Source organism: Bradysia coprophila, unplaced genomic scaffold (genome assembly GCF_014529535.1).
Source record: "Bradysia coprophila strain Holo2 unplaced genomic scaffold, BU_Bcop_v1 contig_24, whole genome shotgun sequence".
Classification (NCBI taxonomy): domain Eukaryota; kingdom Metazoa; phylum Arthropoda; class Insecta; order Diptera; family Sciaridae; genus Bradysia; species Bradysia coprophila.
In genome coordinates, this window is record NW_023503501.1 from 7937556 (window position 1) to 7965471 (window position 27916).

Genomic DNA, 27916 nt, shown 5'->3' on the forward strand with positions numbered 1-27916 from the left:
CATAGCTAACGAATTATCAATGCTGATTTTGGGCGTTGCTGTAAACATCGGTAAGTTGATTGCTTTATTCGAGGATGACCTCCTGTGAAATGATCTTTATCTTTGTACGACAAGTAAGTAATTCAATGACCTAATCGTTTGAAAGAGTATTGTTGGGATATTAGCTCCTGAACCGTTCAGTTACCCGTGTCACTAATTCGAAATAATTTCGTCACCATATCGTTCATACCGTTTTAAGCTAGACTTCTGTAAAAGTAAAACTGTTAAAGAGATAGTGATGCTTGTACATAGAGTGTGAATGAAAGTCTAGAACAGGTATGGTCGATCGGCGAATTCGTCTTAAACGCACTCACATTTTACGTCAAAATAATATGAAAATGAGTGCGTTTAAGTACGAAAATCAAATTTTTATGTCCTCCGGGCGGACAATAGACCATACCTGTTTTACACTTTCATTGGTCGGGCCGGCGCTGTTGGACTGCAGTCAGACCATTCACCTCTTTCACCTGAAATGCTAAGATAAACGAACTAGATGATCAGTCACTAGCGTGGAAAAGACGTTTAGCTGGACTTGGAGATGCCAAGTCTGACTATGAGTCTTTGATGACGGTTGGAAATATAGGATGAAGTCTTCTGATTCCGATTGAAAGGGGAAAGACCATTGAGCATATCGGATTATTGCTAAATTGAAACCAGAGTCATTTTCCCATAGTTTCTTGAATTTTCCAACCTTTTTATATTTTCCTCAATTTTCCCAAAAAAAAATTTGAGAACATTTGGAAAAATGTAAAAAAATTCTGGAAAATGTGCGAAAATTTAGGAAAAAATGTTTTCCCTAAAATAGTCCCTTATTGAAACACTAACTCTGAACGGTAGTACAATATCTTCCGTTCAAGTGTACGGAACAAAAAAAATTAGTTTAAAATTTCCGTTGTCCCAATTCAAAAGTTGTTCTAAATAAACCGTTAAAAGAATGTCTAAGTGAAAAATATGCTAGGGCTATGTGAGGCTACATTTAGATGAAAAAAGTGAAGTACAATTTGCAACTTTAACCATTTAATCCGCCTAAGTAGCTGTGAAAAATGTTTGTTTGTTTGTATAGTTAAACAGAAAAGATGCTGGTGTTTTTAAAAGGAAAGCTAATCATCTAAATTTATATTAGACTAAATCAGGTGGTACAATCTATTTACAGAATTAAGTACAAATTTTGTCATTTTATTTAAAACGTTCAGTCTCTTGCTAAACACTATGATCACTATTAACATAATCTAATTTCTCGATTGGGTTAATAAACAAAATCAGCAACAGTTTACAACCACGAATTTTGCATAATTTTACAATCGAACTTACCTCGAGGGGTCGTAATATGCCGACACATGGTAGTCGCTTAACATTTTTAACATCACTTTTATTTCTCTATTCTGTTGATCAAATAAACTGATCGATAGTGGCAATCTTTGATACAAAGTCATTATCCTTTTCAAAAGCAATCACCTTAAATATAGAAAGAAAAAACGAGAAATATTTGGAGTTTCGATTTGGCGCAAAAAAAAATTTGTTCTTCTAGGTTTTGATAATCTTCTTTCAATGGAACGAATTACATAATGAAACCAGAAACCACTAATTTAGATGACACATGCGATAATGAAATATTCAAGATGATGAAGGTAATGGCATGGTAACAGTGACACGAGTTTTATTCGTCTCTGTTTTCAGATGTCTTCATTTTGATTTATACACCACAGTATGAACGGCAAAATCAATGAAGACGAATGGAATTGTTAGTATTAATTGACCAAGATCAAACACGAAGTTTATTGTCATTGATGTTTGTCTCTCTATTAGGACAAGTCTTAAATTGGTTAACATTTGGGTTAGTGATTTTATGCTCCGTTTCTTTCTTCTGTTCATCCTTTCGTCACCGCATTCACAAAGGTTTAAATTGTTTCCAGTTCCATTCCATAATCCGTTGCATATGAATACAATATTTCTAACTATAAATTAACATTATTTGTACCAACGGTCATTCATATTACAGCACTAGGTTCAACCTAACTACACCCTAGACCAACATTGATAATATTGCGATTCGATTAAGTAAAAAAGAGACGTTAGGTAAGGAAGGATAAATACTTAAATTCATGGGAAGTAAATTGCTATGTTGCTAGTCTGTTAAAATGTTAAAAGAAACTTTCGTCAACAGGAACGAAAATCAATACGAAAATGTAAAATTAGTAACAGATATACGGGGAATGGTCACCGGGAAAAACTGAAAACTAGTTTAACTATCAAAATTTTGCAGATAAATGAGTTACATCATTTCCAGTTTAGTCTCGGTGAACTCATTAACCTTTTACAGACGGCAGGCATGTTATCAGTATGATTTTATTGACTTTGTTACTTCCTTCGATATTTTCAAAAGCAAAATCTTTTACTTCATTTGTTTTAACATACAATTAAGACCGCTTAAGCCAAAGCAAATCGTCGAAGTCGAAACACGAATATCCGTCGGCAAAAGGTTAATTTAAAATGAGAGAAATGTAAAAAATATCGGTTCTAAATTGAGCAATCGACGACCTGTAGTGTAATAGGAGATGTGATCAGTAAATCATAGTGTGGATGGTTTACAACCAGTGAAATTACTTTCCGTGGTTGTTTATTGTGGATGAAGTTAGTAAACGTTAGAGTTTCCTCAAACAAGGGACGAGGAAAACGAATCTTTCAGACTTCGAAGTTACACAGTTGAGATCATTCGATCAAATTTTATCGTTCAATAGTCAGCTTGAAATTGGAATTGATTGTGTTCGTAATGATTGTAGCAGGTCCTATTTTCGTTAAATTGAAAATTCCCGAAATTCTTGAAGAATCTTGAAACTGGAATTTTTTGAAATTCTTAAGTTTAAGATTTTCGAGATATTTCGGCGAAATTTGAATTACTGAAATTTCTGTTATTCTGGAAGATTCTTGAAATCTCAAAAAATAATCCTGAAAATAGGTCCTGGGTTGTCGTTATCTAATTTGAACAAACATTTTCCATGCGAAATGCAGAACAAACATTAGCAGTTCTAAGAATCGTTAGAAATGCAGAGGAAAAATGTAACTTTGCTGACTACTCCTATTTTGTCATTGTATTCAATTAGGTTAAGCACAACGTTCGGACAGTTGATTGGATCAGATATTTGATGATTTATCAATGGATTCTCGACGAATCTGTACATTTCAATGCGGACACTAGAATCCATCCGTTCTTCATATCTTTTCCTGGGTCCGATTGATAAGTGTTTTTTTAGTCGTTTTACATTTGTATATTCTTTGTCATACGGAAGTTAACAAAATGCTGCAACTAATTCAATTAATAAATTTTTTCGAATAAAGTCCTAGGCGATCCGATGAATCCTAATTCATCATTTAGTTGGTTAACATGACAATTGGATAAGATTATAATAGAAATTAATTAAGAAATGAAAAGAGACTAAGCAATTTCTTACAACGAAAATTACCAACATAAAATAATGTTCAAAGCTACAGAAAGGTTCTCAATATTAATTGATTTTTGTTGTAGTTTGGTGTGACTCAAAATAGATGGCAATGGTGACGAACAATATTAGTCAACCAATTGACTTGAAAAAAGAAAAGAAAATAATTTCTCATAATCCAGTAAGATGTGAAAAATAATTATATTAAATGTGTCTCGTTCATACCATAAATCTATGTTCAGTCACAGTCTGCATTCTGAGGGGTTAAAAATATATTTTCCATTTTAATTATCAAAAAAATTGTTTTGTTTTTCTGACCTCTTCAAATACACAATATTCTCTTTGCTCATTGTTTTGGAATCGCAAGCGCTCGGAACACATAATGGCAACACTTTCCCAATCAAATCAATAACTAAAATCAAACAAAAAAGAAAAACGGAGAAAAAATAAATAATTTTTTTTTTGTCAAATTCATATTGTCCCATCCAATTTTTAGTTGGCTGGGTGCAATGCAAATGAAATGATAAAAATTTAAACGTACATTCCCATGCCGTACATGGAACTCCAATCGACGCCCTGAAAACTTGACATGTCGACGTTCGGCAAACCATAACCTTGTGGATGATATGGATTTTGCGTACCAACAGTCGGTGCGGCTGCTAATGCCTGTTGCTGTTGGGCTGGTTGGCCTTGTGGCTGAGCGTGTTGAGCTGCAGACATATGTGCAGCAGCTGCGGCAGCACTAGCTGGAATTGGATATGGTGCATATCTACGGGGAGAGTACACGGAAAGGCGTTAGACTCACTCTCATTATCGTAAATCAATTGACAAAAAATCATTTAATGAAACACTCAGATTAGACTAGTTACTATCACAGACTCAGCTGGAATTTTTATATTTTTAACTAGTGAAGCTCGACGAAATATGTAGTAACGGCACACTCTTACAGTTAATAACATTACCACATCGCATCGATTTCCACTGCACAAGAAAACATACCTGAAACTATGCAATGTTGGTGGATATGTAGTGAACACTTTTCCATAGCCTGCAGCTGCCGCATTTTGAGCTTGCATAACGGCTGCAGCCTGAGCTGCCTGTGCCTGAGCCTGAGCAACTTGCAATTGTGTGGCCGCCGTCACCGAACCGGGTCCGGTCATCGTTGGCGGTGCAACCATGCGTACACCCAAACCGCCCAGCATCAAACGTTTCTGTAACAGCTGCGCTGCGGGTGTAACAGCCTCTTTCGGTTGAGCCTTCTTGCATTCGACTTTCTTATTCTTAATTGTATGGAAATGAATTTCGCAGACACGGTCGACCACATCCTCATTCTCGAATGTAACAAAACCGAAACCACGATGCCGTTTCGTTTGTTGGTCCATCAACATGACGGTTTCTTCGACTTTGCCGAACTGGTTGAAATAGGCTTTCACTTCGTCAGCGGATGTGTCCTGGCTGACGCCACCAACGAATATCTTCTTGGTTCGATGCGTTTGGCGTGGTCGATTCTTTGGTGTTGCGTGTTTGGGGTCAATTTTTTTGCCATCTAATATGTGAATTGGCACTTTGAGAACATTTTCTACACTACTTGGTTCTGAGAATGTGATGAAACCAAATCCGCGGCTTCTCTGTAGAGCGATGAAAGAAACAAAATTATGAAAAATCATTGAAATACCGTTCTTGTCGCCGTGCCTCCTCTAAAGCCAAATTACTCTTTTTTTTTGCTATCTCACCTGTGTGACCGGATCCTTCATGATCAGTACATCAGTTACTGTTCCAAATACACCGAAATATTCTTGCAACTTTTCCGAAGATGTTTGCCAACTTAGACCGCCAACAAACAATTTACCAGGTGCCGGATCTGCATTATTTGGCGTTGATCGACCTGACGAACCGGAATGTGATGCTGTTGTACCATTGGTATGCTGTGTTTGTTGCTGCTGCTGCTGTTGTTGTTGCTGTTGATGCGCTGCCTCAGTTTTCATTGCAGCCAATGCATTGTGTAAATCGTGATGAATTAGTGCACCATTTTCAATCGCACTGCAAGAATAATAACTTTTGTTGTAGCACATGTTTTCCATTTTGTCAATTCAATGAGATTATCTTTCTACTGAGACGTTACTGCGACATGTACAGTGGTCAACGCTTGCTATGATAAAACTTATATGCGATATAGTCAAGTGCTTTCGTTGTACGCTAAATATCAACTCATCCCTTTGATGCCCTAGTGAAAAACAAAAGCCTCAAAGGTTCGAAATACGTAGTCTCATGGTCTCAAATCTTTTGTCTTTTGAGACGTGAGACTACGTTTTTCGAACCTTTGAGACTTTCATTTTCACCCGGGTGTGGGCGGAAAACTATTACTTTGATTAAAACGGAAAGGATCCTGGATGTTATCCCATCCTTTCATGTTACATTTACGAGCGTTTTAATATCCTTCTCATATGGCTCGTAATTGTATCATGTAAGTTGATATAACCTGTGTGGTTTGCATAGACTCAGCTAATTGCCATTGCTTGAATTCCTGCTTTTTAATAAATTTACAAGAAGAACCGAGAGCATGAACATACCAATTTATACACCTGACAGACAGAGTTCAACAGTTTTTTTTTCATCAGTACACAACATTAAAAAGGACGAACGAAATAAACTGCTGCTATTAAAGTCTTGAAGGTCGTCCAGTGAACTTATGCTCGTTCACAGTCATTTTTTTTGGATATGTGCTGTGTATGTGTTGTTTATAATAAATCAATACAATTTATCAACATAAATTTATCGTGCCCAGAAGTCATTACCTTCACTACATACGTATACTACATACGCTGCCATGTACTTGCATTTTATTATCGAAATTAATAACTTCATGAAGCACGATATTTGTATACTAACACACATCTGACCTAAACTGACGAACCCTCTAGACTATTATAATCACGTTGACTCCCCGTAATAAAAGACAAACATGTTTACCTGTGCTCAATGTACCCACTTTTACAATGTTTTCTTTCATTAGCATCTAATTAACCATTTATTTGGGTAGAAGTAAAAAAGGAGAAGTGGACATGGCATGGCTTATACTGTGCTACAGTTTGCTACAGTCACAGAATCTATGTCATCAATTGTTACTATTGTAAATATACTTGAAAAAAATATAGGGATGGATGGAAGGGCGTCGTTAGCAACGCCGATTAGGCAAAAAAATATTGATTTTAAACAGGTAGTCACTTTTATCCCTTACAAACCCCGGCAAACCCTATAAGTTCAATTCAATCGGATTCTAAAAGACTGAACAAATCTTCAAAATTTTCATAAAACGTCGCTCCACCCTAACGCAAATGCTTAATGAATGTTCAAGCACAGTTTCATTTTCATTTTTATCAGTAGCTTTTCAATTACATCAGCGTCCCCAATAATATCATAATACAATCAACGAAGTTCAATGACCGCATAGGATATTTATGTTACGTCTGTTTTCATATGATATATAAATGCAATAATAAACACCACACATCGCAACGTATGCTGCAAAAATAATAGCAGAAGTTGATAGACCCTCCCGAATAACAAAGCATGGATGATCTAATCATAAGGTAACATTCACATAAAATGTATTGATTGGACGACCACGACGAGCATTACAGTAATAACGTGCGATGTAAATGATATTTATTGGCTGAACCGATTCGAGATTAATTAATTTCTCACAGTAGTGAATTGTTTCGCTAATGCATCCGATGAATGACCAATTGTTTTGCTGCATTGAGAAAGATCAATGAACAGAAAAGAGAATCAAATTTGTTTTCTAACCGAATTATTTAGATACCAAGCAAACAGAGATATCGTTTTAAATACAGCGATATTGCATTTTTCATGTTATTTGAGGTGTAACGACCAGATAGTAGACGAAACCATCCCCTATATTTTGGGGCGACATCATTTAAAAATGATGAAATTCACCGTCATAACGATAATAATATACTGCGCCGAATCGGTTTTTGTCGTTACGTTCGAGGAGTCGGTGGAAAATCTACTCACCGAATACGATTTCGCTTCAGAATAAGCATAGCATTTTACAAACGTGTTGGTGGTCTATTGATTTTCTTTTACACTCTATTTTCCTACCCTGTTCGTTTATGTTGGCACACATTCAAACGAATTTTTCTGTCCAGAGGAGAATCAGAAAGTGATAGATGCATAGACTTGAACAATGTGTTGTTTTTTCGACGATAGTGGAAGAGGGATGACACATACACGACTAGGATGGATTGAATAATATTATTTTATATTTTGAGAGTGTAATTGTATGCTGAAATAAGATGGATGCAATGGAAAAACTTGTCCATCCACCTGTATTTTTGCGAGGAGATCGTAACTTCTCTCAGAAAAAATTGATTCGTTCAAGTAAAGAAATACAACCTAAATGACATCAGTCGTTAAGTCCTATTATATACAATTCCATTCATTTGATGACAAGCAATATTTGTCGAAAAGAGCAAAAAACTAAGCTAAAACGAAAGCGTTGAACATCATCTTCATGAGCACTAATCATGACAATGAATGTTACAACCACCCACCACCACACCACCCCATAATAACACTAACAATGTATTTGTGAGTGGAAAATGAAACGTTTGTCTATCGGTCTCTTTTCCACCGTCGTTGTCATGACAGCCGAACTGCCCGATTACCAAATATCTACCCTAGTCTTTTCAGTAAGCTCAAAGTGTTCGTACGTGAGTGATATTCAGTCTAACACACAAAAAAATCAGATTCAAGTACCTCCTCACATAGTGTTACTCAAAATGGTACATTAACCCAAATGGAATATTTGAAAATTAAGAGAAAGTTTTCAAAGTCATAGCCGCAAAGTGACTTTTGATTGGAAATTGTGTTGATTAAAATTCGCTTGATTACGATTATATTGTCCTGTCACAGCAGTACTTTATTATGCGTTACTGTTGTTTCGGGGCAAATACATTGTTTCCAAGCATTTTCCGCACCCTACATTTAATGGAAATATATTTTTTCTTCCTCTGCCATTCGAAAAACAGAAAATCGATGGCTATGAGGTTTAGCGCTTCGTTTTCGAAATTTTTATTTTAGATATTTACGGTTTTCAGGTTTGAACATTTGATGGATAAAATAGACGGAACGGTTAAAATGGATTTAACAAAAATATTTTATGACACTCTAGGGGAGTGGATATCGGAAAAGTCTCTTTAATATTCCGAGTGTGTATAGCCCAGCCGAAAACTACTCTTATATGTGGATTATCGATTAAGGGTGTGATCAGCCATTTTGTAAATTTTCCGTTTCGGTATAGATTGTGAAAATGTTTTTAACCGAAAGAATATTACCGTTCCCAAACCGAATACCGTCGTGCACAGCCAGCGTTCATACGTGTGATGCACCAATCGTACTCGACAATTTTTTTCATTCAATAAAAGAGAACATGTAAATCGTTTCAAGTTCTGTTCAACAAGTCGTAAAGTCGGTCAATTTAATATCCGATGTTACCTGCTTGCACATTTTGATGGTGATATATGAACTGTGAGCTAGACGTCTAATCTTTTGACGTAGCACCGGATATTTGAAAAATTGTTTTTCTCTTCAACGCAGGAAGCAGTCCTTTGAAATTTTCTTTTTATTAAATAAATTTTCATCAAATAAAATCAATCCATGAAGTCGCCGAACCTTCAGGAAGTTTTTCGTCTCGCTTAAATAAGAAAAATTTCCTCTATGCCTTTCAGTGACAAAACTAAAGAATTTCTTTTTACATTGAACTGACTATTGAAAGGCTAAACGATCGATTTCAATGCGCTGAATTCATGAAAAGTACTCTTTCGTTGAAGGGGTATGCTTCGGAAAAATAAAATCCGAATTCTACATTAGTGTTTATGAATTACTGTGTTTATCGACCTGGAAATTGAAAAAAAAAATGATCTGAACCACACTTTAAAGAGAAACCCACGCATGACCACTCCCTCGACAGAATTAATTTTCATATCAAAACAGGTTACAAAAAACGGTGTACCACGACATTAACGCGAAACATCAGTTGGAAAGATTCAAAATGAATTTTCGTATAGTTAAAATTGTACCCCATCTATAATATACGTTCAGTCGAATGCTGTACTCAATATCTTCACCCCATATCTTCCTTGCTAAAAAAAAAATCCAACAACAACAACTGCACAGAACATTCATATTTGAAGTTTCGCCGACGACGGCAAAAATCTCTAGGGGGAAAAAGTGCGAGCCTTTGTTATGCTGTGTGGTACATCATTCAGCATTATAATATACCAGTAAAGCAACGTACATATTTTAATGCTGGCATAAGAAGTACTACACGAACAACATCCAACCATGCATACGCTTTTTTAGATGTCGTATAATGTTTACAGGTTTTACAGGAACGAAACGGAACATTTTTGTCAGATTAGATTCCTGTAACATAATCTCGTCATGTAACCACTTTCTTTGATAATTTGTGAATAATTTTTCATGATAACAAAAGAGCGGAAATCTTGAGCCTTTTAAATACACTTAGTGTCTGCTTACACTAAGGGAATTGTCTTCCATCATCGACGTAATCGAACGTTGCTACCTATTATAACACAGATGCGAATATGGAGGGTGAATTATGCTTTATACTGACATCAAGAGATTGTTGTCTGTATATGTAATAGCGAGTTACATTTGGCTTTAGAACAACGAAAAACGATTTAACTTTTAAAGAATTTAGGTCAGCAATACAATTGGGATGAAAACTACGTGAAAAGGTTCGTGAGAAGAAATGGTATGTTTTGCAGCTATATCTGTAAAATGATTTTTCCAACATTACTTAGACACACCCAATTCATAATTGAGTCTTTGTGATCGGATGTTTGGGTAACTGTCTCACTAAATCTCTAAGTTCATAGGTTTACAGGTTAGTAAATCATACAAATACATATCACATCGGAACCAAAATAACGATAATACAATAATGACTGACTGTATGCTAAAACTAATGAAGATCTTGTATCAAAGCCTCGACGATGTTTCTGACAGAAAGCTACTACAGACTTAATGATAATACGATACACTTGTTGTTTCTAAAAGTTAGTTTCTCATCATCATTAATGCATCATGGTGCAGTATCATTACGCAATTACAAGGCAGTGATTCAAAAACAAAAAATTCGCATAACAGGTGAAACAAACGCTGTGTCATTTATCAACGTAATAACTGGTTCAGTACATATACACGACTGTAAGTGATACGGGTCGACAAAAAAAATATTTAAAAACAGGGAAATAAATTGAAGAATGGTCTGATTAGTAGAATAATAACAGGTCGTCAAGCCTGAAAGGAAAATGAAAGAGAAACAAAGAAAAACCATCATTACCGTCATCCTTCAAATTAATATTATTTTTATTACTCTACCACCCAATGTGTGGCGTAATTTAATTTCAGGTAATGTTGTTAGCAAAAAAAAAAAAACACAAGAGGAAATTTGAAATAAGCTCGGCTCATTAAAGCTCACGCAATAAATTATATTCTCACGCGCATTTTCTTCAGCATTTTTTTTTACCTTTCAGTATAACAACCAAAAATTCCTTACGACATTTTTGCCATACGATATTACGATATGGGTATTTAACACAATTGTACGTTGTGTGAGTTCGTAGGCGTTATGTATGAAATTTGCATAAATATTTTGATGAAAATAGAGCCGTTTAGAAAACAGCTTGTTGCTTGTATGTCTTGTAACTGGAATATATTAGGGGAATGCGGTATAAGAGTTTTGTTAAGAAAAATATGAGGCCAAAAAGTTATTCAACAAAGTTGACTTAAGGATAAATTCTGGTTGGCTGGATGATATACATACATGCAGACATCGTTTCGTATAATATAAAATCATTAGGGGTATTCCAGGTCTCGACTTTATGCTTTAGTTCATATTGAGTATATCGAGTTCAAATCGTATAAATCAGTAAATACAAACTACCAAGTATGGTCTAATGTCACCTCGGAAGATATATCGATTTAAAAAACGGGGTCAAACGCACTCATTTTCATATAATTTTGACATGAATAATGAACACGTTCAATATAAACCGACCGATTTTGATGAGTCGATAATATCTGGTATAAATGGCAACTGTCAACAGAAAAATAAATAAATTTCGATTCGACAGATTTTCGTCAAACGAAATGCCAGCTCGCGATCTCAAGACTCCGGTTAAATTGGTTAAATACTTAGATTTTCAATCGTACTAATATCTGCTGAGAAATACTTTAAAAAATGGTCACCAAAGGAAAAAAGTTGGAAATCTCATTTCGAGGGTGTTTTTTGTGGCCAGAGCGTAGCAAGGGTCACAAGTCACCCAAGAATAGTACATTTCGTACCTAGGACTAAAAGTGAGAAGTTTCCAGACAGAGCCGAAGGCGAGGTCTGGAATCGAATACACTAAAAAAGACCTTTAGTCCGTGGTACGAATAGTATTTTTCATATTGGACGGAGAAAAATCCTAGGTATGAAAAATGATATTTCCTACTTTTTTCCCGGGGTAAACACAGCGGCTTTCACAATAAAGGCTCTCGAAGCTTCAGTTGAGCTGAGAAAATGAACATTATCTCGCCTACGTTGTCAAAGTCTTATCACCCGGCAGACTGAACTCGTTACACAGGATATACATTACTCGATTTGGATCCAAAACTCATCTTTGGCATTCTATCTTCTTCTCTTTCTAATTCTATCGTATGAAATTGAGGTTGTATGCGAGAAAGAAAGGGTAGAATGTCAAAGAAGAGTTTTGAATCGTCACCTGGATGTATTGTATACGCAATATAATGGAGTAAAAAGTCGAGGCTTGGAATACCCTTATTATTTGTAAATGTGAATTCATTAAATTTCTATTAAAACAGCAAAATATTTTCCGAATATGATTTGTTCATTGCGGACGAACCGAAAAATGTCAATTAACATCTATCTTGAGTCCAATTAGATGATTCTACACAATTTTTTTTTATAACGAGTTTCATAGTAAAAATAACAATTTCAAATAATTGTTCGACTAATTAGTTTAATTACGGAATTCGGTATATTGTTTTCATTGTAATAATAAAACTTAATGATACAACGGAAATATCAACTCTCCAAACGGCTACAAAATTCAATGAAATTTAGAAGTCCGATAGGCTGACAAAACGTTTACCATATAATTAGAATGATATATTCAATAGAAGACTAATTAATTGCTATATTGCCCTTTCGTTTATATTTTCCGTCAATAAAATATCGCATTACAGACGGATAAATGATGTATGCATCGGATATGAATTTGCCATCAAAGCGATCGATATAAATTAGTAGAATCCGAAAAGGAAACGAAATGGAAGTGCAGGAGTAATATTGATTGAACAAAAGTTAAGAGCTATCAGTATCCATTCAGTATCACTCTTAATTAAAACAGAAATTTCATTAGTGTAAGCTGATTGCATAAAAGAAAAATTGAAATTCAATAGTTCTGTAGATGCACGTAAATTCGGATTGGTACAGATGTGCCGAGTGTAATTACAGCAATGGCAAAATATGTGGTAAAGTAATCTCAAACATCTAAAAGTAATAAAAATGTTTCCGAATGTACGAACAAAATAATAGAAATTTTAATACCATCAGCGTAATGGCTTAAGTTGAATCAAATCCAAATTCCATATCCCGAAATTGTATATGAATTCAACTGGGAATGTTCTGCATGTCGCTATGCATGCGAACGGTCCGACGAATGCAAATGAACGAATATGTAATGACGTGCACACTAAAAGGTCACATACAAACGCCGTATGGATTCATGGAAGGTACATAAACTCGCCCGAGATTTTCTTTCCCTTTTTTCTATTGTATTGTATACAATGAGCAGTGTGTGTGCGGTAATTTTCCTCCATTTTGTGGGAAAATCGATATCCGGTAAAAAGCTCCTTCGCTTAGTTCGACTCATGGCTTCGGTACTAGATATTAGGGTGAAACGGCATAGCGTAAAGGTGAAGTGCTTGGTGGACAGAGTACGTAATAGAGACGAATAGGAAAGGAATTAAAGCTCAACAGGCCCACTGGCGGCTTAGGTGCACGGGTTTTGCCCCACATACTTCTACTAAACTAATTAAATGAATATGTAGAAAAGTTGGAACCATCAACGATTATTGTCGTTCCACTAAAGCAGAGTAATATAAGAGAAAGAATAAAGTGAAGCAGGTTAGAATATCAATGTTAAGATATCCAACAGACAATTAAATTAGTGTAAATTAGAGTTTTTTGTTTGAAAGACATCTCGGTCCTAGCACCCCAATATTAATATACCTTACATGGCCTATCTGTCACTTAATCGAATAGTGATTAATTCCTCCGAAAATAAACGTGATGTCTATCCACCCTAATAACATGGTTCTTACGAAAAAATTGATACATATGCGATACAGAGAAAGCTTAAAAGAGTGATTGTTCGTCCATCTTTTGCAAAACTTCGGAACTAAAGATGTGTTAATAGATGTCGCTGTGCATGGTAAAACGAAAAATAAAATCAATGTGTTGGGTAGCTTTTTCTTTCAGGTTTTTTTTCCTTTTGATTTCGCTCTGCTCCTTTCACATTGTTGTCTTTTTTTTGCTGTTTTGGAAAGGATTTGTCTGGGTGGATAATAAATTATATTTTTATTGATTAAGGTTGAGAAAAGAAACATTTTCCTTGAATTTCTTTTTTGCCATTCATTTATCGTCGACATTCTGAAAGAGGCATTATTTACACAAATTAACTCTGGGCTATAGTCCATGTTTTCGATCGCATTCGCATTACAATGGTTGATAAATTGAATTTTGCTGGAGAACATTTTTTGTTAATCTGTTTCGAATGTCTTCGAAAGTAACAACGAATCGAGCTGAGAAGCTGAGACTTTTCATCACCGTTTGAGCTTTTTGTCAAACTTTATGGTGACTAATAACGTGACAACATTTAGCTGTCCCCGGGTCACATGTCTTTGAAACTACTAGTAATCGTTCAGTTAGGAAAACCAGTAAAGAAAATTCTGTATTTTTTGGATATCGATTCTCAATACAACCTGTGCAATGACCACAATCTAATTTTCAATTCACAATTGCTATTCCAATCAATGGTTCCCATCAGTATTTTGGCTCGTTTTCACAAAACTCTGCGTATACAATAGGCCTTTCACTATACTTGATAAACGAAGCATTTCCTTTCGGTAATAACCTCTTTAGGTAATGTAAAACGACATACAAAATCTAAGCCAACAAGAATACCCACTGTGATATTCAACTTAACAGGTTTTTTCTTCCCCAAGAAATCATTGTTTACATCGTCATACCATCTCCACTTTCGGATTATTTATTTAAATTTTCACATACCCCATTCAACGTCGGCATACGTTCACACATACACTGAACGAGATATCTAAATAAAAGGCGACATCCCTTCATATATATCCGAGTATGAAGGGAAAAAAATCGGTTCTCTGTGTGCGCTGATAACTCATAAACTCACACAGCAAGAGACTTAGATTTTGGTTTATACAAAAGCATGTCGTTAATGCCAGCCAGTATCATTAGACATTATGAAAGCTTATTTCTCACACATCTCTCAACAATGTTCTGCAACCAGTGAGCATTGTAATAAAACGGATGTGGAGTATGTGGAGGTTTTTTTTCTATCCTATCCGATCTAATCTTGGAATAAATGTAAAGAAAAAGTGCGTCACACACAGTTTTCAAGTGGTTGTGAGCACAAAGGATGTTCTTTTCGATTATCAATATGATAGCACACTGTCTGAGACTCGGAGAGGGTTACCAATAGACTTTCAACAACGAACAATTGGGTTGAAATTATGAAGCATTTCATTTTGAAAATTTATTACAAAATTTTATGATGAGGTTTCTGTTTTACGTCAAGTGTTTGCTATTTACAATATTACCCTGTAAGTGTCTCATAAAATTTTGAATTTTTTTTTTTCAGTATCCTGTCGGAGAATGATGTAACGAGCGAAGTTTTTTTAATCAATAATTTCGCTGAAAGTAGTCATTGGAATTGCATTTTGTGTGCATAATCAGCAGTTTTCAGTTGTCGAGTTAAATATGGTTTCCACTCAACAAAAAGTACTCCGTTAGAGAGCAAGCTGTCAAGTAAACAAAGAAAAATTTTAAAATATTCAATTTTGTCTCTCACACGGAGTACTTTTTTGGTAAGTTTTAGAAAAACTATTTGAAGTTTCTGTTATAAAAATGCTAGAAAAGGTGAAAAAATTTAGGAAAATTGGGAAAATTTAGGCATCCCAAAAATAGTCCCTGTCCATAACAGTGACTCGAACTTGTACCTTTATTTAACGGTTTCACCAAATAAATCCGGTCTCCGATTTTATGTCTCAACACAATTTTGCTAGAGGTACGGATAACAAATTACCCAACCAATCTTCCCCAATATAATTCAATGCTTTTTGTCCTTTGAATACATCAACTTTGAAAGAGAAGGCGTAAATTAGAACGAAACGGAGACGAACAAGTGATTTTTCATCTGAAGAGTTTGTAAATGAAAATTTATTTTGCTCGTCTTTGTGTACACATCCATAATGGGCTGTCATAAATCAGAAGCTAACATCGTAAATTGCAGAGGAATTATTTATATGGAAACACATGTGTTCAATTCGGCTGCTTCAAAGATTCCTGCGTTCGTCAATAAATCGTTCCAAGGACAAATTACATATATCGCCGAAAAACCAATCGATTTCGATGGTCCTACAGGGCGATATTGAACAGAGTGCTTTGGGTTGGTGCACTTTGTATCCTTATTTGTTAGCATGTGGAATGTTAAATTCGTTATAAGTAGAATAGTTAGACTATCAGACTATCACATCTACCTCCAAACATTATCACCGGTTTTTGTTGCATCAAAATAAAGTATAAATAGCTGGAGGATACATGTTTTCTCTTATTTTTCTTTTGTTTTATTCCCAATCTCTACTCAAGGATGAAACATTTTTGCTGTGAAACTGACGGCACGTAATTCATGTTAACACAAAGCTGGAATATCAAAGCCATATTGCAAAGGGTACCTATAATTACAATCAGTTCATAACCGATCCCTGTCTAGGAACGTTTATTTTCTGGAAAGCGTACTGCATCTTGCACGTTGTTTATGTTCTAAGAGTGGAATAGTTCACGGAATCTGCATTGAATAACTTAGCACATTAAAAACATAATTATATTGTGCGGGTTTTTGAACGTTTTCCATAGTCAATTATGGATTTGTCAGATTGTGAATGGTAGAGGTGTATCTCATGCTGCGTTCGTTATGTAACTTCCTGTAGTATAAGAAACGAATGGTATTCCGTTTATTTTTATGGGAAATGTTTGCAGCAATTGCTTTGTACTTTATATCAATTTTATTCTATTTGAGAATGTAAAGTTATTTTTAATATTGAATTGAATTGAATTGAAAAATGTCCATATAAGTCCGCTGTAAAATCGAATTCTTAGTAAGAAATTTCTAGGAAATATTTCTCTGACAATATGCATCGAAAAATCGTTGTGGTTTAAGCTTTTCTGTTACAAATTCAATGAAGATTCCTCCCACCAGCAGACATCAAGGATTGGAATTCATTTTATAATTTTTTGTCTATAAAAAAAAACTCCAACTTCCTGTACTCAAAATCCTCCAGGTTCTATGCTAGTCAGACTAGTAACATAAGCGCTTCAAAAAACAAAATGACAATAATCTATGCTACACAGCTGAAACTAAATCATTATAAAGAGTAAAGGCAGCATAAAAAAGGATGTAATGGAGGAAGAAAAAAAAAGCACTGAAGCCCTTTGGGTTATTTCAGGATTTGTATGGTATAATCATCACAAAAAAGGATTCTCTTTCTATAAATAATATTTTTTTTCTCCATATTTTTGTTGCATATACGGGCTTTATGGAATAATGTGAAGTTGTTTGTTATTTCGTAAAGAAAGATCTGGATGGAGGTCACAAGCATTGTGTGTGTGCGAGAGCTCTGTTTATAATGAAAAACTATACTTTTATGTGCATATTTATTATGCTCGGCTCATTTTCTGTCTTATCTGGGAACGGTATGTACATTTATGTTGTGTGTGCACATCAAAAACTTTTGTTTGCCTACTCTCTGTATTTATTTATGCATTGAGAATTCCTTTTAAAATTGGAAAGTATTATCTAATGTACTACATTCGACTTGGGTCTGAGATATATAATATTTGTTACTGTACTTACGAGATGGCCAATAAATATTAATAAACAAATTTTGAAATTGAACAACTAAAAGGCTTGATAAGCCGTACTGATAACAATTGGAAAGGTCGTTTCTCGTTAAACAACGAACACTGATAAAAGAAAACTGAGCAAAGCAATACAAATGCTTACCAGACAGTACCGGACTGGCTCGAAAAAGCCCATCGGGGGCTCCATGCAACTCAATTTAAAAAGGACCACAAATTAAAAATTCTCATACAAAAATCCAAAAGGCCCATCGGGAATTCCCCGAATTCACCATATGGCCAGTCCCGGCCTGTTACCAGATCGAACTGGCGAAACTCACCGAATAACAAAGCAAGGGGATATTAATTACAGTAGCTAATAATTATGCATCCCTTCTAGACCTAGACTCAATGGGATGTTGATGATAGTCTGGGGACTATCTCAACCCAAGGAACTATTGCTATAGGTGCTTAGAAAGATCGTCCATCAAGAAACGAAAAATCGGCTCTCAAAAGAATGCTAAAAAATCGTAGATGATCCGAATCTACCGATGTACCAGAGACATCGTATAGACACCTGATAACTGTTTTTTCTATAGAACCTCGGAAACTATGAACGAGCTAATGGATCTGTGGAAACGTAGGTATTAGCAAGCGACTACATTTCGCAACCAATCTTTAACACGTTGCCGGTTATTGCGACTTGTCAACTTTAGACACACCGGAAAGTGCTAAGGGAGTCGAGGAATACCTCTAAATAAATTTATAAAAATAGAAAAATTGATTTTTATAAATTTATTTGGAGAAAAAGTGTGACAAATTTGGAGAACGTTGTCCCAAAAGTAATCCCTATGTGACACCCTATGCACGATTTCGTCGGAAGTCTCCCTGATATTCACGACGCTCTTAACTGGTTAGAGAATCTAGGTGTTGACCTTTGATGTGAACTGTGATATTTTCTTACAATTTTATGTCGTGGCAATCGCAATATCCTTTACATAGTGTGAATGCTTAAATGTGGTTCAGTCATTTGAATATAAATAAACGAACGACAAACTTTAAATTGTTTTTCGAGAAAATTGTCAACACTTCGCACCATATCATAAATTATATTTTATTCATCGAATCGTCGGCATGATTCGAAGTTACCGAACCGCAGATTTATAAAAAGAATTCGAAATCACTTTTACTCACCCAGGAAGTGGTCCATTTGTTTGACTGACTTTATCAGGACTGAAGTATCTGCAAAAATAAAATAAAATTTCATTTCAAATTGAATCGATTTTATTCACAAAATTAAATGGCCACATAAAGATTCTCCATTTACGGATGTCCCTTTTTGCATTTACCTATTGAACTGAATGAAAATTCTGTTTTTTTGTGTGTATGTTTTATATACCTTTGATTATTCACCTGAAACAATATAATCATATACTACACTATATACACAGTGTCAGAGTGCTATTCCAGACCTTATTCTGACTGAATGAAGTCTATGCCATTTACTTCGTACGTGGGTAATACACCATCAATGGTATGGTTTATGCAGAAATAACTACGTCCAAAATGGATGGATTTTGTATTTATATACGTATAGGTACTACATTTTGTGTGTGTGCTACAAATACAATTTAGCCGAGAATGATAACGGATATAAAAGTCATATAATTTCATCTGCTGATCTGGGTATGGGTTAAAGGTTTCTCATTTTTACGAATGTAACAGGAGAGAATGAGTTAAATCAAGGAATTTTGAGCTTATGCACAATATTTTCTTCCTTCTATCTGCTATTCCACCTGACGCCTGGGACCAGTTTTTCGATGAAGAATATGTAAATCTGGAAATTAAGTTTGTTCGCGTTTTTTTTTATTGCGCTTACATTTGCATTAAATGAGGGAATGAAAAAGTTTAGAATTTTCTTTTTTTATGAGAGTTTCAGGCGGAAAAAATGGAAAACATTTATTTTGGTTGGTATATTTAATATAACTAAGCCTCAATTTATGAACATTTGCGCAAGTTACTTGTATTCCGTTAGTTTTACTGATCGCATTAAACGTAGAACGCATACACGGAATTCTGTTTCAAAAGTTTTAAAAGCAGACCGTCTAAAGTATGCGAAAAGTTTTAATTAAAATTTGCTTCAATTTGTTCGTTTAAGGATAAGGATAACTCAGAGGCCATTATGCTTTATAACTGAAGGAATCTTCAATGCGGGCTTTGTATGAATCGACAATAACAATATTTTACCAGCAACGCAATGTAAAAACGCCTTAGAATCTATTAAAAACATAATTGGGCAATCTGCGCCATATCTCAGACTCTTGCCGTAGAAATTTTCAATATCCCAGTCGGAAGACAAACAGTTTCTTTTGTTAATGGAAACTTCGTGTTCATCGACAATTTACACTGTGGATCACTTAATTACATTTTGAATTACAGTTGAGATATGCGTAAGAAGGACCAATGTACTTCTTATCTGCCATATACATAGAAACTTACGTTAAATGTACATAAGTAATGTGATGCATTATATGACAGAGTACAATTATAAAGCAAATGATGTCGTTCAAAAGCTTAAATTTACCACCAAAAGCTCTGTCGAAAGCTCTATATAAAAGTTACTATTCCACAGAGTTTGGTCGCGGTATCAGCGCTAGTTTCGTTTTTCGACAATATCTCTACTGTTTTTTGTCCAAATCACTCAGGTAAAAATGCTATCGCTAGCGCTTATGACTTCAGCAAACTTTGTCTCTCAGACGCGTTTTCACCGCCTGATGTAGACCCACCAACCACCATATTCTTGAAAACATTTCTTTGTTGTTGGGAAATTGCGTTACATGCCCTACTCTAACTGAAAACGATGGCAGCAAAATTAAATCAGCTGAAAATTCAAACCTTTTTCTAATGTTTTATGTGCTTTCTGACTGAACGTTTCAGTACGTCTTTAAATGACACACATCATGTAACACGGTTCGGCAAATTCCTGACCTAACAAAATATTGACACTGTAGAATATAACGATAAAAGCATACTGCGCGCTTTCGTACCCGCTCCCCAAATGAATGTTTAAAAAAAAAAATTGTGCTTAGACGGAGTACAGAATTGACATTATAACATTATTGACTTATAACATTTTCGTTTAGATTTATTTTTACACGAGCGTACATTACGTATTAACCTCACATTTTATTTTAACCATTCTTAAGTGTCGACCCAGGTTGTTGGTTTGAAATAAAACTTAAAGCTGTGTGTATAAGTATATATACAAACGGAATTCATGCTTACAAATATATCATATAACAATAATCCAGTTTGTTTCGGGGACTTTAAACAGATCTACAACACGGCAAGCGTACACATCAGGCCCCAGCTCATAATATAAAATGAATGGTATTTATAAGATGTCCCGCAATACCGAAGCCGTAATAAATTGAAGAGAAAACATATTTTTAAAAGGATTATTCAATTAGGTATTTATGTCTGTTTATGAATGGTGTATGCGCGATACTTTATGATGAGCATGTTATAGGATTATGAGAATGCGATTATGAAGCCATTTTTCAATGAAAATATAACAAAGTGAATTTTAAATAACTAATGATGGTTTCATATCCATCACACCGTTTTGCACTACTAAATAATTCTGTTCTTTTGATTATTGATTTTTTTCGATTTTAATTGAATTTGGATTTTATTTTGCGAGAATTTATTCCAAACTGGGTCAAAGAATTAGACCGAATTCGGATCAATTCGTCATTCATAGTTTTAACAATTTAATAATACCAATTTAGAACTAGCGGATCAGCTTAATTGAATTTACTGATTAGTCTGGAAATAAGTTGGAAAGATTTAATACGATAACTGACACATTTAACATTTGTGATAACTTTTACCGTCCTAACCCAATTGAAACTAAAATTACATTTGCTCTTATGCCATTTTCGGAGAAAAAGTGTGTTTGTGGCTGCAGCCCATCACAAAATCGATATATTTCTTGTCTATATGGTATACGTTTCGGCCATCAAAAGAAGCTATGACTTACAAGATACAACAACAACTCCAGACTTGAAAAACTTCCACCGTTCAACAAATTCTTGCCAAATTGCTTTTTCATAAAATCAACAATTTTATTGTCTTGTCGTTGACACGTAAGCTTTAGGATTGAAACAAGTAAATGTTAAAAGTATTTTAGCCGAAGTCGGAACTCTGAGAAACAAAAATAACGAAAATGTGTTGAGAAATCTGGAGCCAATGTGAGATCAAAATATTGCGACAGACAGCGAATTTTTGAAGTCGGCTCTCTAATGTCTTGGCTAGGTTAATCAAAATTCTTTAACAAACATATGCAGCGGATCGCAAAGTACACAAATGGTTACACAAATCCACGACACCATATTCACATCGACGAGTCTAAAAAAGATTGTTTTACCCAAATTATCTACGAAGATTTCGATCAAAGTTATGTACATATGATAGAGTCACTATAAGTTATGTGGGTGTGTGAAAACCTAACAGAAAAGACTGGGAAGGAGTTTGTTTTCGGATTTAGATTTCCGTTTGACTCTTCCATACCTATAATTCAGTAAATAATATAGTTTGGAGTCAACCGTGGCTGGTACACACGTAACGTCGAGTACAAATATTTTCTATATTTGAACATAAAAATCGCTGGTATATGTATGTACACTGAGGTAATTCGAGACCGTTTTTAGCTATTTTATGTTTTAGCTCATGGCTATGAGAGGTAATACCTTTTTGAGGGTTGGATTGTGGTTTGAAAATAGGATGTTATAACACGAAACCGCAATAGTTTCTGTTAGATAATGGAAAATCGCATTTTACATATTTATTCCGTTTCGATAGTTATCATTTGATTTACTATCAACGTAATGCGCTTGACACGACTGTAGACGAACAGAAATAGCTTTCTTGTTTACAACAAAAATTCGTTCCCGTAGCGAAATTGAATTCGATTGCAATATGAAAAATGGATTGGATAGGTACAACCCTCTTCAATCTACAATAATGTCTGCGTTTTACCTCTACTTTTATAATAACATTTGATTGATCAAACGATTGATTGAGATCTTAACGACAATATTCATCTTATTTATGGTCTGTGATGAGTCGGATATACTGGATTTTTTTCCTGTAGTCTTAAGAAAGATGCACAGAACCTTTGAGGGATAGATTTAATCTTCTAATGCCATTTTCAGTCATCACGTTCACATAAGTCAAGCTCATCGTAGCTCGTATACAAGTCAGATTTGATTTGTTGGTGCAGGCTCACGTTCATCGGTAAAATTACGAAAATCAATGAAAAACGTGAAAAAACAACAAAAAGGATTAGTTTTAAGTCATAGTCAAGTCGAAAACGCATAAACGCAAAAAAGGCAAAAACTGTTCAAGTCGTGTTACCTATCCATAAAGTACCAAAAAACTTTATTCCGTCCATTATTGTGTTCATGACTCACTGCAAAAAGGTGTACATTTCAGAGGACTACCGTTTTTTTATCAACACAACACACCATGCCAATATTTTTGATAGTTCTATTCCACAATTTACAAAAAAAAACTATTTCTCTGCTGTGTGCTACGCTACTTAAGGTAATTTACAATAAATGCATACATCATATTCAACCGAAGAAAACATTCTCTCGTAATGCGACCAGTTCCAAGCTAGTATTTTGGTGCATCGAAAAGCGAAACCATAATCTTTCTTGAATCCCTTAATGAGCAACGTACGGATCAGTTGCACTCTATAAAAAAATGTGAGTGATTCATGGATGTTCTAAGAATCGAGTCGATGACTAGTTATAGCCTTATATACCCAGTATACCCTTATTATCCAGTTAAATCAAAACTTCAAACAATTCTTTCACAATTTTTACTTTAAGTTCTCTTTTAACATTAAACAAAAGTTTTATAAAATTTGAAAAGTTTACATTAAAAAGGAAACAAAGGTAAACAAAACTGATGTTCAAATCAATTTACTGCATAATCCTTGCACACTGAATGCACATTCTACCCGATCAGAAATTGGATTTTTTTTTTTGTAAAAGTATATGCACACGTGTAGTGTGGATAGTTTGTAACTAAATTAAACAATGGGAACCCTTAGAAAAACCATCCGTTTCGATAAAACTACTGCGCTGCAGGTTGATGTAAGACACTTTCGTGGTGTTTTTTTTGCTACAAGGATAATATTGAATTTCATTTCCGCCTTATTTTTTGTTTGAATACGTAACATGGTTCAATATTAGTTTTAATTATGGATGAGTATCTTCCATTCCAGTGAGTGTTATTAACATAATTATAGCTTGCCTTATGCAAGCTATACGCAATGAATTTTTAGAATATAAAAAGTAACAAAGAAATATCGAACAATTGTACAACAATGTATTAATATTAGATTAGAAAAGAGAATACGACTGAGTGATTATGAAACGAGCATCATAATTGTTGACTACCATCAGCCATAATTCATTATGGATGTTATTAGAATGAAGCAGTGTAGTATTTTGCCACAAAATGAAATCACAAAAGGCATACGACTCGATTGGTAAATTAGATAGATGTACGGAAACAAAACTTGACTCGACTAAACGTTTTGTGTACCTACTACTTAACATTTAACAGTTTCATTCGTTCCATATCGTTTCCTATCAAAAGAAGAAACGGAAAGAGAGTCATTGCACTCACTCGTACGTATTGAATGGAAGAACTATAGATCAAGTCCAAGGTTATTCGAAATGTCATCCACAGAGACCCTAACCTGAAAATGTGCAGGCACGTTTGAATATGGAAACAAATGTTTGAATGGTTTTCTTGTAAAATAATCAGCTCAAACACCATACAAGAAACAAATTTCACCTTCTATACATTGGAAATCTATTAAATTTAACGTTTATGTAGATCCGGACAAAACACAAAATTAAACGGCAGAGTTGAGGTTAGGGTTCTCTATAGATGACGGTGTAGCAGTTTACAGTTGCCCGGACTTGATCTATAAGGCTCTATTAAAAAAAGTGCTCCGGGTGAGAGACAAAATTGATTTTTTTCACGGCTCCCACACGGAGTACTTTTTGTTGAGTGGAAATCATACTTAAATAGACTTGCTACTCTAATATGTAATAGATATTTGTGTATCTGTTTTGGACGATTGTTTTTAGGCAATTTCGCTTGTTGTAGCCCGAACGAAGTGAGGGCTACATGCGAAAGTGCCTAAAATCAATCGTCCAAAACAGATACTCAAAAAATTTTTCATGTGAGGGGTCGAAAACCTGAGAAAAATATCGAAACTCCCTCATTTTCGGCCCCGACATGAAAAATACTTTTTGCCTAAAATTGCCTAAAATCAAACGTCCAAAACAGATACACAAATAACTAGTGTAACGAATAGAATTGAGTTGAGCATTTTTCATTTTTAATAGATTCCACAAGTTCCACTCAAATTAGGGGCGTGCGTTTCTCAGGCTGTTTAGAATTGTTTTTGACGTTCAAAGTGACGTACAAGTAGGATTGTGCAGCACTTGAAAAAGATTTTTGGGAAATCGAGAAAATTTCATAAAAATCAACCGAATTTCTAGAAAATCAAAAAAAATCTTGAAACTTTTTCTGTTTTAATTCGTTTTTCGATTTTCGAGAAAATCATGAAAAAATTTCTTAAAGTCAGACAGTATAGGGCACTACATCTGCCTAAATCTAGTACTGCACAATATTCAAGGCAATTATACTTGGGGTAAGAAATTAGTGAATAGCCAAATTTTAATGTTGGCTTGATCATTTAATTGTATGTAAAGAATTACGCTCATGCGAAAATTTTTAACAGACAAAACTCCTTTGATTAAAATTTTAATTTCATATTGTAGTACATCAGGAAGTGTTTGAAATATTTCTTCAATTTTAGTACTCAAATCAACATTAAATTGATTTAATTTTTGGAATCTACCAATAGAAGAACCACTCCCACCAGACCTGACTGAAATTTCCGCTTACATTTTCGTTCATCGATAGACAAATAACCTGCTTTTTATCTTTCAAAAAACGAAATTTCTATCTTACAGGAAATATAACGATTCACCATGCAAAAATTCTACATTAATGTGAAATCCAGTGAGCACCGAATATATACATTGTTGAACAACATAAATCAAAGTGATTACTTCTTGTACACAAACACACACAATATCGAAATGAAATCGCGTGCAGTACCATAGTGATACTGTTACCGAAAACGGAGAGTTTTTTTTTTTGGTCGTTTACCCAGAAGGCTAAAGAAAATTTATTTGTTTTGGTGAAATAAAATCAAAAATAATATTTTTAATATTTTCAAATTGAACTTTGATGTACGACATAAATAAATCGAAATCGATTTTCAACCATTTTTGTTTGCTATGAGTTTGAGGAGGTAAAGTGTTTTGTATGATTAAAATTGTTCGAGAAACTGGGTCAGTAATCGGAACGAAAAGTTTTTGTAATTTATGTATACATATACAATAGACCAAAGTTTTTGATACAAACCCCAGATGGTTCGATCTATAGCGCCACGCAAATAAATCTTTTTGTAGTTACCAATCTGTTCAAACACAAATCGGTTAACGCTAATGTTTTGAAACTTGATGGACAACACCATTTTGAAATCACTATGAACGTTTTTGCCTCGGTTATTTGCGCATTATTTTCTCCTTCTTTTTTGACTATATGTACACAAGCAACCCAATTCGACACGCGTGCGAGTCAGTTATACCATCACAGTGAGGAATAGACAAAAATACCGAATTGAAAATAAAAACGATTTGTTTTATGAAAAACCAATTTTTGATAAATTGTCCCAAAACAAATGTGCCAAGATTCTTCACCATCGAATAAATCAGATCGTGTAACGCGTCACATTAAAAATAAATTCAAATGTCCCACAAAAATGTATCCCATGTCCATTGATTTGCCTAGTACTGAATACATGTCACGGTGGGCCTGAACCGAATTTAATTGAAAATTTGGTTTTTGTGGGTCATTATTATCAACTTTGGTTTGAATGTAAAAAATTATGATTTTTTCATCGATTTCCATATATTTTCAAGAGGTACGTGAAAGTGACGAAAATGAATCTCCTCACATGTGGAATCTGTTGATTGAATGTTGCTTGTGGAAAGAAAATAAATATATGTTTTTGTGCAGTGACACCAATGGAAAATGTATAGATTACGAAATAACCGCCGCTGAAGCAGACGTTTTTTTTACGTTCAGAACGTGTTTGATACCAAATCTATCGGCCTCCCATACAACAAAGCAAATTGCGAAGATTTTTTTGTTCAATTAAACTTGGTTCAGGCCCACCATGATGGATATTGACGGTATATGAATGTGTTCAGAAGAAAATAATTTGAAAAAAATAAAGATAATAATTTTGAGCTGATGACAGTAGCCAATGAATCTGTGATGATTTTTTTCTCTGTTACTTCTAGGACGCCAATCTAATTTTAGAGTATACATTTTTGACTTGAATTGTATCACACTATATTGGTAATAGGCACTTATCATACGCAATTATTGTTCAGCGATGAGTTGTTGAATTCCGTTATATAACACTTTAAGTAAATTTCTTTATCATTCTATCAGTTGGCATAGAAACCCAGTTAAAAGTTAATTTTTTAAGTTAGATTATTCTTGCAAAAATATTAAGATGACACATACTAGCAAAAGTTCCACTAATAATGTTGAAACTCAAAATTTTGTCAAGTAGCACGAACCACGATGAGTTATGTTATTGGAAAAGTGTGTCATATCATATACTACCCGCCTATCCATTGATTGACCGAATAGATCGCTTCTCTGTTAACCTCTACGAAACTTGGTATTTCTATCAGAAAAATCTTATTTGATAAAAATACAAAATTTTCGCAAAATTGGATTTCCTATTTAAAAAAAGGTTCCAGAGACAATTCCGCGAAGTGCCCTATGCATGATTTGCTGTAAACAAACTTTCTTTGAACTCAAACCAAACGGATTTGTATTGATGATGTATCGTTTTACAATGTATTGTATTGAGATTGAGAAAAATAATCTTTGAATTTACATTATACGTACAACTTAAGTAAATATCTTTAGCAGCTTCTGTGTCGTTAAGCTATTATGGCAAAAATATTAAAAACTATCAAAGGCCTCAGCTTACAAA

At 34.5% G+C, this 27916-nt stretch overlaps 1 protein-coding gene and 1 long non-coding RNA gene across 6 annotated transcripts in view; one reads left to right on the plus strand and one right to left on the minus strand.

Annotated features, from left to right (window-relative positions):
• LOC119077738 lies at positions 1–27622 on the plus strand. The gene is made up of 4 exons (XR_005087862.1): positions 1–117; positions 6150–6152; positions 26156–26161; positions 27609–27622. It is a non-coding gene; the product is annotated as an uncharacterized LOC119077738 (long non-coding RNA).
• LOC119077736 (RNA-binding protein Musashi homolog 2) overlaps positions 1406–27916 on the minus strand; it is a 90038-nt gene continuing 63527 nt past the window's right edge. For 2 of the 5 annotated variants that reach the window (XM_037185015.1, XM_037185016.1), the window contains 4 exons: positions 18934–18981; positions 5210–5516; positions 4476–5104; positions 4008–4245 (listed from right to left, as the gene is read on the minus strand). In XM_037185015.1, the coding sequence (XP_037040910.1) occupies positions 4008–4245; positions 4476–5104; positions 5210–5516; positions 18934–18981 (1222 nt within the window). Of the gene's footprint in view, positions 1495–1637; positions 3889–4007; positions 4246–4475; positions 5105–5209; positions 5517–18933; positions 18982–27916 lie in introns of those variants that run through there. The other 3 variants (XR_005087861.1, XR_005087860.1, XM_037185017.1) reach the window with 3 other exon arrangements.